Genomic DNA, 13278 nt, shown 5'->3' with positions numbered 1-13278 from the left:
GTTTTTATGCAGTTCTGAGTCAATGCAGCTTGAACAATCCTCGGATATACTCCTCCTTCGTTAGAAAACAACATGACAGACACTGGCTTAGCAAAGTCGTATTTCACTCCTGCATGCTTCACAAATCTGTTCAGCGCCTTGTGTGTGTGTTTTTGTAAACTAATTAGTGTGTATTCCATATGAAAACGGTTCACATCAAGTATCCATCAAACTTGACAAGATCCAAACAAATGAGGGCCCTTCGAGAGAAACAGAAAACGTAAAAAAAGAACTTTAAAATGCAAGCATTTGGCCAAAAACCTTTCTGTGTGAACAGCTGGCTGTTGCTTGTACACTTCTCTGATTTCTACACCCCAGGGTGTTCTCCGGAAGAAAACACAGTTCCAGTTCTTTATTAATGATAGACTAATGAGACATGAAGAGCATGTATCCATACCAACACTTATTCTTCAATCAAAAACCATTTGGTGAACTACAATGAGCTATGTTGTGCTTTTGGATCTTGTAGCATGCGACAAATGATACATACCTCTATTACGATACATCATGTAGAGAAAGATACAGTAAATCATTACACCCCTAATGGACAAGCAGGTTTTGGTGCTTCAGCTTTTATTAAAACTTCTTAAACCATTAAAAAGATCTTCTACCAATGGAAAAAATAAAAGAACTTGAAATCACCAAAGCACCAATCCTGCCCCCCCCGGAATTTCTATCCAAATAGCAGAATAGCTTGTTCTCTGGCACCACAAACTCCTCAAACCACTATTCACCAGCAACACTTACTTCCCACCTATCTAATTAAAATAATACTGCTGTTTGCATGTTTATTTAAAAAGGACACACTGGTTATCCCATCTCAGCCCCTAGGTACTGTGGTGCTGTCACTTTGCTTACAGTTGCCTGTAGCACCTGGTCAGCAAAACTGGCAAAATCTTCATTTAGATTGAGTTCAAGTCTGTTTCCTTTCGAACACGATATCTACAAAAGGGGCCAATTTCTATACAAAAAAGGACCAGGCCTGTATAGATGTAATCATGTAGAGTGGCTTAATTAAACAAGACAAAACTGGGGCAAACTAGCGCCCCCCACCCCCACAAAGTTTTTATTACAGTAAGAACTAGTAGCAACATGAATAAAAAAAGTGGGGTTCTTGTTTATAAAATCTATGTGCATACTGATAAAACACCCCTCTTTGTACCGAAGCAGTCCGCTCCATTTCTTCTAAATCTGTGTAATTCTGGGTCCTTTGAGTCCCGTCTGCACCGCTTCCCATAAGAAACATCCCTTGCAGCGGGAGCTCTTACTCAGCAAGATTCTTCATAGGAGTTTACAGCATCTATTGGCACTGCTCCTACACGCGGCAAAAGATGTATGTTTAATCACGTCGATGTTTAATATTGTGTTTGATGTAATATACAATAATATCAAACCTTAACTAAAGCTTTGGTCCTGGGAGCATGAGTGCGTGTGTATGCACAGATGGGGATATTTATTTATCTTTATTTAATTTCGCTTTTTACCTGCCAAATGACTACATTCGTTTGTACTGTATTACAGAATTTAAAAAGCAACTGTATCAAAAATATATCATGTGAAGTAAACCAATGTATCGACGACGACTGAAACAGATAACACACATTGTACTGTACAGAACAGTGTTTAACTGTCCTTTCTTTGATAGGTAACCTGATGGGGTGCCAGGTTTACTTTTGTCCTGTGAGAGAGAAGGAGAGTGGGAGAGGTGCTGCGGGGAGGTAGTAAGAGTGAGAGACAGTAATCCTGTTACCAACAGCCACGCTCCATTCTTCAATAAGATCAAAGCAGGGGTTGATCCCACAAAATCTTACCGCTCTGTGATCTAAATCGATCGCCTTTATCAGGGCCGAGCTCGTACACAGGAGCTGACAAATCACTACAAAACACGGATTACAGCCTCACACTCCGTGACGCTGTGCCAGCAAATACAAAAACAAACAAGGTAAGAGGATTCATTCTAAGAGTCAAACAAGTCACGAAACATGACTCAATTAGACCCCGACTTAAGTATTATTCCTGCAACATGCCATCCAGTCTATTAACAGCAGGACATGGTTTTTAAAGTCAATTAAGGGGGTGTTACTATACATGAGCTCAGCCTGCCTGTGCTGTTTAGACGCCAACCAGCAAGATGGGGTTCTGCTGCCATCTAGTGTCTGTCTATCAGTTTAAAATAGAAGCCATTCACAGGCCATTCAAAAAGCATTTGCCACCTGGCAAAACTAAAAACAAACCGCTAATGCTGAAGAACTAACTAGCAAGAACTGAGGTGCGTGGACTGTAGGAGCTCCAAAATAAAGTTATTTACTGACGCTTTTTAACATCACTGCTTTTCATTACAGACAAACCCTGGTGTTAATTTAGCACACTGCATATGCTTTGTGAAAATCGCCTGTGAGATGTACTAATGTGAACAGGGGGATTACGAGGATCCTCTGTATGTGCATAATGTGGTTTTTATGTGTTGTAAGAAAATGTCCCCAACATATTTTGTCTTCTACTAGACAACAAGATCCTGATCTTAAGAACTGCATAACTTGTTATTCTTATTTTCTTGCGCTAAATAAGGGAAATCTAGAAAACCTAAGGCATGAGGGACTAGCAATGCTAAAGAGAGAAGTAAAAAATAAAAACATAAGCCTTGGCTATATTACCCCTTTATATTATATTGACACTGATTTCCACAGCCATATCTGGCTTTATTTTTTATATTTAAAAAAAAAAAAAAATGAAACGACACTGATAGATAGAACAGATTGCATGAGGAAGTAATTCATTGGTTGCTTTGGTTTAGAGAAACTAATACAAAGGCAATATTTGTATAGCCTGTATCAGGAATGTGGGAGGCGCAGTGTTAAGTGTGGGTGTTTTCAGTGTGAATTCCTCAACTCCTGCAGCTGAGTGTGGTGGAGGGAGTCTGCCAGCCATGACAGAGACCTCTGGTGGCAGAGCCGCTGCACTGCAGGCAGAATCCTTGATAGTGAAAACAGAATGTCTTTAAAAAGTTGCACATAAAATAAATTCTACAATTTAGTATTTATTGTTTTTCAGGTAAGCATTTAAACATTTTAGAACATTTGTTGTATAATAACTCAAAAATAATCAATTTTGATTGTGGCAAAGATATTTTTTCCTGCTTTAATAAATGTTATATTTAATTGTGAAATATCTTGAAATACCTATTTTTAGACTGTGAAATCCTGTGAAATAAGCAATTGTTTACTGTGAAAAAAATAGCCCCAACTATGCGGCTCTATTTCCTCAGTGATACACATATTTAAAAATGTACAAACTTGAATTCTCATGATTTAAAAATTATTGGAGAATGCACTGAATGTGCCAAACAAGTGCAACAATTCAATGTTTTTATCAATACTTTCTTTACATGACACATTGGGGCAAGTATAGGGGCAGTGCAAATAATTGCTGATGGAAAATTCAAATTGCATTGCGGCCAGGCAATTATTTTGCACTGTGCCCTATGTAAGCTTAAGAGCAATGCAAATTATTCAACACACATAAATAATGATCCACAATTATGATAATGAGGGTCTCAATGAGCGCATCGGTATATTTAGTGGCCACACTTGCAGCTCAGAGGTGAGGTGAGTTAGGAGTACAGAGAGCAGTAGGCACTGTATGACATTTGTGCAGCACGAAAATACAGACTATCAAAGGAAGGGCAGCAAAGTCCTTTTGGCACACGTAAACAAAAAGAAAAGTTTTCTGAGGAGCCGAGAGTCCTTACGGCTGAGGTCACTAAGCATAAAACAGAGTTGATTGGAAAAGTCTCAGCCAACATCAGTTATGCTAGTATCCTTAGGAAATGATATGTATTAGGCTGCCCTTTTCAGCCTGACATCCAGAGATTTGCCTGCTCTGGAAAAGGTGGATTGGGCTATCCCTCCAGACATTCCAACTGTGGTCTGAAAGGAACCAGAGGCTAAGTAGTGCAAAGAACACATCACTTTCACATGCGCAAGGATAGCGGTCCCTAGATTAACGGTGGGGTCTAGCCCATCCCTCACTTCAGCTATGATGTCAAGGACCTGCGGAGTGAGACGATACCACTTTAGCACAGCATCCTCCGGCATCCCAAACAAAGTGACCCTGGGATTGAATATGCGGGGTCGTCTTCTTGCCCTTCTCCTCTGAATGTGTTCCTGCCTCTCCTCAACAAGATCCAAGTGTCGCCGCATCAGGAAGTGTACCACATTATTATTATTATTATTAGCAGTGTGGAGTAGTGGTTAGGGCTCTGGACTCTTGACCGGAGGGTCATGGGTTCAATCCCCGGTGGGCACACTGCTGCTGTACCCTTGAGCAAGGTACTTTACCTAGATTGCTCCAGTAAAAAAAACCCAACTGTATAAATGGGTAATTGTATGTAAAAATAATGTGATATCTTGTAAGTCGCCCTGGATAAGGGCGTCTGCTAAGAAATAGATTATTATATATTATTATTATTATTATTATTTATTTATTTATTTATTTATTTCTTAGCAGACGCCCTTATCCAGGGCGACTTACAATTGTTACAAGATATCACATTATTTTTACATACAAATACCCATTTATACAGTTGGGTTTTTACTGGAGTAATCTAGGTAAAGTACCTTGCTCAAGGGTACAGCAGCAGTGTCCCCCACCTGGGATTGAACCCACGACCCTCCGGTCAAAAGTCCAGAGCCCTAACCACTACTCCACACTGCTGCCCAATGACTAAGTGCAAGGCAAAATCTTTACATCAAATTATGTTTGTGCCTGCTTAGTATCCAGATCCCGCCCAATTCCATGCTCTTTTCTTCATTTGAATACATTTCAATATCATTTTAATGGCTGGTGCAGAACGCCAAGTGAACAACACTCTTTACATACGCCACATTTTTAGCAGCTGCTAAAATCTGACTTTACGGCTGCTAAACACGATTTACAGCCACATTATGGGGATTTTGCACCCTAAAATCACTTTGTGCGTATCCTTACATCTACCCCATTGTATCAGAAGTGAGGAAAGTATTGTTGTATTGTGCTACAAGGTCAGCTGCACAACATAGTTCATTGTAGTCCACCAAGTGTTTTTTGAATGAAGAATACGTGTTTTTTAGTTGGCATGAACATACTGTCCTTGTCTCCTTTAATTTTTTGTCTTAACAAAACAGTCCATGATTAAATGATCATGAGCGAAAGGACAAAAGGAAATTTACAAAAAAGAGGAGGCAATTTGGCACATCTATGTCAAGATCAGCTACTAGGAACTGGACGATCTTATCAATGATCACACAAGTAGCCCATTAGGACCATCACACATATGAGGATACATATTGTATTGTGACATTAGCGTATCGGTACACCCCTAAATATAACTGTTTGCAGATATGGAGATGTTAATTTCTCAGCTTCTCAGCTCCTAAAAGGCTGGGTGTTTTAGAGCCTAACCCTTGCTCGGAATATCCATTCCAGTCCAAATATTTGCTTCCTACCAGGCCCTTAATTAGTTAATGGATGGCTGCTGTAATTGAAAGTATGCCCTAATGGTGAGTCAGTTGGTTTAAAAGAGGGAGTCTGGTGCACGTTAACCTCCTAGAAAGCCCCTTGCAGTCTGGCAGCTAGTCCACTGCCTCTAAACTGTCTGCCTGCTCTGGTTATGTGGGGTGGAGGGCACAAGCGTTATAAATAGTGCTGTTCTTCAGTGAGAGGACCAGACCTGACAGAGCCAGCAACCGAGAGATAGAGAGAGAGCGAGGTAGCGAGATTCTTTAATGAGGTCTCAGGAGCCAAAGGCAAACCAATAATAAATTGCACTTCTACATAAGGCTTAAGTTTAAAACACAACACACACACACACACACACACACACACACACACACACAGAGAAAGATCTCAGGAAACCTGTCAGCCCAAATTAATTGAACTCTTCTCGCAGAGATAGGGGGAAAAAAACCTGGTAATAAACTCTCCCTTCTAAATTAAGGCAGTGCTTTCAGAAGTGTGTATTTTTCCTCGGTCTGTGAGCCGTGTTGGCAGAGCAGAGTCCCGACGGAGACGGGAAGAGAAAAATTACACAGCGGAGTTAAACCAGCACACCGCCAGAGAGAAATTACACAGCAGAGTTAACCAGCACACCACCAGAGAGAAATTACACAGCAGAGTTAACCAGCACACCACCAGAGAGAAATTACACAGGAGAGTTAACCAGCACACCGCCAGAGAGAAATTACACAGCAGAGTTAACCAGCACACCACCAGAGAGAAATTACACAGGAGAGTTAAACCAGCACACCGCCAGAGAGAAATTACACAGCAGAGTTAACCAGCACACCACCAGAGAGAAATTACACAGCAGAGTTAACCAGCACACCACCAGAGAGAAATTACACAGGAGAGTTAACCAGCACACCGCCAGAGAGAAATTACACAGCAGAGTTAACCAGCACACCACCAGAGAGAAATTACACAGGAGAGTTAACCAGCACACCGCCAGAGAGAAATTACACAGCAGAGTTAACCAGCACACCGCCAGAGAGAAATTACACAGGAGAGTTAACCAGCACACCGCCAGAGAGAAATTACACAGCAGAGTTAACCAGCACACCACCAGAGAGAAATTACACAGGAGAGTTAACCAGCACACCACCAGAGAGAAATTACACAGGAGAGTTAACCAGCACACCACCAGAGAGAAATTACACAGCAGAGTTAACCAGCACACCGCCAGTGAGAAATTACACAGGAGAGTTAACCAGCACACCACCAGAGAGAAATTACACAGCAGAGTTAAACCAGCACACCGCCAGTGAGAAATTACACAGGAGAGTTAACCAGCACACCACCAGAGAGAAATACACAGGAGAGTTAACCAGCACACCACCAGAGAGAAATTACACAGCAGAGTTAACCAGCACACTGCCAGAGAGTAATTACACAAAGTCCTCAACCCAGCGGAGTTAACCAGTGCCCTGCCAGACAGGCTAAAGCTTACACAGCGCAAGGTAATTACCACTTTGCTACACAATTCAATACAACTTACTCAGACAGCTGTTTATTTATAGAAATATCTCTGTAACATGCCTCCCCACAATGGCTACTGGTTTAATGAAGAGTAACCAAGACCTATATTTGACGTACCTGTAAAAAATGTCTCAGGCACGGATGGACAGACATACAGGTTCCATCATTTTCCCCTGGGTCTTGATACACTCAATAATGGAAGGTCCTAATCAAAACTGGATAAGCAGCTCTCAGATACAAGTGAAAATTGAAAAGAGACATTCGGATCTCATTACACGGCCAGATTCACAGTCCATTGCCCGAAGAGAGGCTGCACAACGGCTCTAAGTGGGTATTGCAAAACTAATCAATGAGTTAGGGAAGACACGAACGAACACTGAGGAGGTACAGATAGTTTCTTGTGATTTAATTGTTTCACAAACTACAGTGATGGCCATTGAAATATGAACAAATAAAATATGCTCTGGAACACCCTCCTTACATGACCAGATTCACTGTCCATTGAATCAACCTGTAAAGTATTAATATGAAGCTCCACAACCAAGACGGCACTACACAAAACCAAGACTAGACAAGACCCTGAAATGCCCTTTCATTTTCAGGTCCTGCCAATTCGAGCCCCAGTCTGGCTCAAAGACCAGGGCTTCTGACCTGGTGTGACAGAAATACAATGATTCTTGGTTGTAAATCTCCCTCCCGACTTCTGAGGGCTCTAAGCAGCAAGAACAGAGTTCTTTGGACGGGCTGGTCTGACAGTTCTTTCCCAGTGTTGGGAAGTCGGCCAGTCTAGATGAAGGCGAGACTCCGTTGTAAGAAAGCATTGACCCGGAAGGAAAACGACGTGGCAGTCGCAGACTGGAGAGGCGGTTGTACTCGTTTGCCAAGGGGTCATGTGTGACAGCATAAAAGGGGATGGAGAATTGCAATCTGTTCCCTCGCTTTGGTTTGTATTTTAAACCTGAAAGGACCCGAGAAGAGAGCAGTGAATATACGTATTGTGAGTGTTTTGTTTGTTTGTCTATAATTGTCTTGTTTGCTATTATTAGATGGCTAACATGTTCCGGAGCTGTCACCAAGGGCCAGAACCAAAACCAGGAACAGCACTGCACTACTGTCAATGTATAAACCTGTATCACCCACTACTGCATGCACCCAGGACTGGTGACTGTGTTAGTAGATTGTGGGATGGATATTTGTGTTTATTATTTGGGACTGCAACCCTGTTGTTATATACTCCGTGCACTACACATTGTTGTGTATTGCCGGGGATTATTATTTGGTCACCAGACCTGGATATAAAATCCTTTCCAAACTGGATTATAAACCTCTCTGTCTGCTTAATTACGCACAGCATCACTCCTGCACCTGTACCCAATCAACCACTTTGCCACACTTGGGGTAAACTTTTACTGACCGGCTGGACTTGAAACTTGTCATAGTTTTAAAGCACATACAATTAGGATCAAATACTTTTGCATTTTGAAATAAAACTCCATATACACAAAACAACTAGTACATCCCTTGTAAAAAATTGCAGCTGTAATTTTACTGCTTCCCTGCATGCTTTTCACATGGCTATACTATGCATTTACCAGAGTTTACAATTTTTATTTTACTTTGCTTTTACTATGGGAAACATGTATGCAGTACAAGAGCACTCGCTTTCTACTCTGTCCAGGAATACAATGATGATTTAAGAAAGCAATATTCTGGAGGTGCAACCCTAGCAGTACCCAGATATGTTTGATTATCTCAGTAATTCAGACCACTCTGAGGGGTAATTATTTCTGTTATCTAAGGATTCTGTATGACACACACAGCTTCTAGACAGTGAAAGAATAGACTTCGACATAGATAATGCAGAATTTGAGCATTTCACAGGCAGGGAGGGCACAGTGCCAACATGGTAAAGTAGGAAAATAACTGATAAAGACCACACTGAAGCCTTGGAATTGGATTTATAATAGAATTTCACAGTCTAAATTGACTTTTTTCTACAATAAAAATTAAAATAAAAAAAAAAAGGTCCTACAAGCCCATGTGCTTATCTCGTAATTCAGGAATGGAAATAAGACTCCTTTTGCACAGCAGTTTCACCCAATCCAGGTTTTACTAGGAGTAGCCACAGTGTATAGGTAACACGCTCAGGTGTGTCTTATCAACATAGTATAACCAGTAATGAATCAAACTGCTAAGCAATGGGAGTCTAATTTCCATTCCTGTATTTAACGTTACTTATTCTTGAGCCAGAACCACATACAAGACTGCCTTGTTCTCGTGAGATTCATGGCTCCCTGCAGCATCTCTTCATCACATACAACTATTAACTAATTTGAGTGGAACTGCTCTCAACAGCTGAGCAAATATCCAGCAGGTCACACTAAAAACACTATGCTGACGGCATGTAAGCTCTCCCTCCGACTACTTACCTATCTATACTTATCACTCAATAAATCTTGATCTGTGCATCCCTGTATTTATCATAGTAATCTGCAAGTGTGCGCGTGTGTGTGTGCGCGCGCGCGTGTCAATGTCCAGGGATAGAAATAAGACTGCCATTGCATAGCAGTCTGATCGATTCCGGGGTTCACAGAGTTTAATAAGACACATCTGAGGTTGTTACCTATACACTGGGGCTAATCATACCTGGTCTGTGTCAGTCTATATGTATGTGTGCATGTGCATTCCTGTGTGTCTCTGTGTTCCCAAGTGTGTGTTTATGATTATTGGTATGCAGATCATTTGTCATTTGGCCTTTAAAAGATGGTAACTAATGAGACTATATAACGTTTACAATTAAGTATCAGTGGACCTTTAAAAATGAATCTCTAATATTCAACCAGGATATTACCAGGAGGCCTTCGTTCCTCCCCTTTAATTTAACTGGAGTGCTCATTACTGCCAGCTGTGCTGGAGATGTTTCGGGATTGTGCACACCCCTGGGAAACTCCAACATAAACTGATGGAAAGTGAGAACAGTCCTAAGCTTCCCAAAGCATCTCCGCACAGAAAATAAGTTATTAGGCAGGGGAAAAAACACAGATTCAGCCTGTGTGAGCATTATCGTGGGTTGTGAAAAGGATATTAGCACCATTTTGAAACAAAAAAAAAAAATCTTTATTTGTTTATTGGCAAAATGTGAAATATGCCACTCGTTTTGAGTGGTGTATTTTTTTGTTTGTTTCATTAAATATTTTGACTAATTTAAAGTAAAACTACATTTAAAAAAAAAAAGTCTTAGTTAGCATTAGTAATGCAATTTACCAAAAAAAAAGATGACGTGTAGAATACACACACACACGGTCGAATTGGGTACTGTAGCTCACACGAGTGTGTGCTGGGAGGGAGTTCACTTAACCCTTTAACCCTTTGCAGTCCATTTATTAAGTGCATGTCAGGCGCGTCAGGTCCAATTTATTTTCACACACGCAATTAATTTTAGGCGCGCTGTTTAAAAGTATTTTTTTTCCACAGTCAAACGGGTTTAAAAGGCCCTGCATATCAACAAAGCACTTACTAGGCATCTCCAGCCCCACCCCACCCTTTCGTTCGCCATCGCTTTCACATATGCTAAGAAATAAATATTAATAATAATAATAATAATAATAATAATAATAATAATAATAATAATAATAATAATAATAGGTCGTACATACCGATCAATCATCTCCTGATCCCTCGTTTTAATCACCAAACTCCTCAATAATGCGATCCAAGTCATTATTTTATTACTATAACATCTTAAAAAAGCTCTGCAAACGTCTGTTATATTCTCTGTGCGCTGATACAGTATCAGTCAGCTTGTTTCCTTATGGCCGCCCCTATCTGATGCCAGGGGCAAGTATGACTATTCATGAGATACAGCCTTTTGTTTATTTTTATTTTTTTCGGCTGTTCACTCGGCCATTGAATGGTTTTCTCGGCTTTTTCCGGAGAAAAAACTACTAGAAACCAGTTTTTGCATTTTTTTGATGATGTCGGACAGGGTCCGACATTGGACCGGATAGGAATAATTGCAATGTCGGACCAGGTCTGACATAGGACCGCAAAGGGTTAAGGACCATGACCGTGTAAACCCAATCATACTGAAGCCCGTGATCAGATAAATACGATACTGCCTAATTGTTTTTTTTCATGTGACATCACTGAGACGGGCATTTAATTTTTAAAAGGGCAAAGACATTTTAGAGCAGCACACAGAACCAAAAGACCACAGGAACTTGTTTACAGCTAAGAAGAAAAAATATATAAAAATGGGAAAACACTGTAAATCCGGTATATTTGTTATATTAGAACATGTATTCTGTCTCATGTGTTTTAATATATATATATATATATATATATATATATGTTTTCACAACATTTATACATAAAGAAATTAGTGGAAGCGGATAATGTTTCATGAACTAAATTCATCAGGTAGGGTTTTTATTTTTTATTACTGATAATAAAATGAAGAATTATTATTTTATTTATAAATATTTATTTTGAGAAAATGAATCTCAGTCCATCTAGTTGCACTGCAGCAGCACTGCAACTAACCGTGCTGAAGTTAAAAACAGTTGTCTCCCCCCCCCCCCATTATGTAATAAATAACATTATTCCCTGAAGTTATTAATGAATATTTTAAAAATACCTTAACAATAGTACTAAACTGCACAATTACAGAGTGCAGGAATGAAGAGGTACAATGCACTGCTTTTGAATCAGGGGGGATCCAAACAAGTTTTACTGTGTCAGCTGGATTACTGATGAAGAAAACAAAGTTAAAATAGAGAAAAAAAAAGAAATCTCTCATACCAACCAGCTAAAAACAAACCAAAAAAAATTGTACTTATCTATGTGTGCCCAGTTGTGTGTGTGTGTGTGTGTGTGTGTGCAGGTGGACAGGTGTGTATAGAAGATTGTTACCTGCACACGCGGGGAGGGAAATAGAGGTTCTGCCAGGAGCGGCACAGGTACTTGGAGTGATTGACAACGCTCACCCAGTCCATCTCATCCATCGACACTTCGATGTAGTACGAATACGACCTGCAAGAGGGGGGTGGAGCAGGTCAGCCCATTAGCAACAGAGGCTGCAAGAACATGGGTAATATTACCAAGGATAGGAATCAATGACCGGTATTTATTTAAGAGAGTCCCAATGTCTCTTCTATACTGACCGCAAGTCCCCATGGGTGTACTTTTGAATTTAGTATCAGTGTACTAGCTAGTATGGTACTATCTGAGGATCATTGCCAGTTAATCCCAAACTCTACCTTAATACCAACTGCAATGTAAAAATGCACAGTGCTGACTTCGGAATCAACTGATCCCAAGCTTTAGGACAGACCTCGGGGATCATTCCCTTCCTGTTTTGGAAAGGGTCAGTGAGTGGGGGAGGTGGGGAGAATTAAGGACTCCGTATTTCATCTATGTCATCCTGCTTGTAAATAACCATCATCAGTGTTGTCCTTAGAATGTTTATTTTCTTTTAATAAACCTCAGTAAATAAACCTAATTTTAATAAACCTTGTCTTGTATAAAGGCATCTGCCAAATAAAAACAAATTTAAAAAAATCTAAATTATGTACTAGTGCTGAAATACATTAATTCTAAAACCTGCTGTAATTAATACATTTAATTCTTACTAATATTTAAATTTGAAGAAAACAATATGTTGTTAATATCCACACACACCCAATGCAATTATAAATCAACCCCTGAATTTCACAATATACATAAAAGTTTTTTTTTTTTTTTTTTTTTTTTTTTTTTTTTAAGTTATACAAAATATTACTGTAAAGACCTTGCAAGAAATTCAATGTAATCATGTGTATATGAAAGTGCCCCTTTACACTCTGGCAACTGTGAGATAGATAACAAGGTGCCAATGACTCCAGAAAGCCAGTTAATCCAGTAATATTTAAACACTGAAGCTGCTCCGTACACTAATGGAATTAACAAACATTAGCTTGGTGCATCACAATGCAAAAAATGTTTGTTCCTGTGTTACAGTCGCAAAGGCATTTTGTAATATTTCGGTTTGAATTTCAGAATGACAATTAATGTCTTCCGAATTACACAAATAATATTTTGTTGAATGCATCAAGGATTACATTGCAACCGTGGATAACACCCACAAGGATTACATCTCCATACAATTATTTCAGGTGTGGCGATTATAATATTGTCACACATATTTTATGAGTAATTACTGGAGCGAAGTAACAAGTTAAATGGAATCTT

The 13278-nt window shown here is 39.8% G+C and overlaps 1 protein-coding gene across 1 annotated transcript in view; it reads right to left on the bottom strand.

The window, feature by feature from the left end:
* Positions 1-13278, bottom strand: part of LOC117411130 (BTB/POZ domain-containing protein 9-like) — a 69888-nt gene that overhangs the window by 47224 nt on the left and 9386 nt on the right. Inside the window, exon 6 of the mRNA XM_034018304.3 lies at positions 11962-12081. Coding sequence (XP_033874195.3) covers positions 11962-12081 — 120 coding nt within the window. The remainder of the gene's footprint in view (positions 1-11961; positions 12082-13278) is intronic.

Source organism: Acipenser ruthenus, chromosome 6 (assembly GCF_902713425.1).
Source record: "Acipenser ruthenus chromosome 6, fAciRut3.2 maternal haplotype, whole genome shotgun sequence".
Lineage (NCBI taxonomy): Eukaryota > Metazoa > Chordata > Actinopteri > Acipenseriformes > Acipenseridae > Acipenser > Acipenser ruthenus.
Note: the sequence above shows the minus strand (reverse complement) of the source record. Positions and strands in the feature narration are given on the sequence as shown.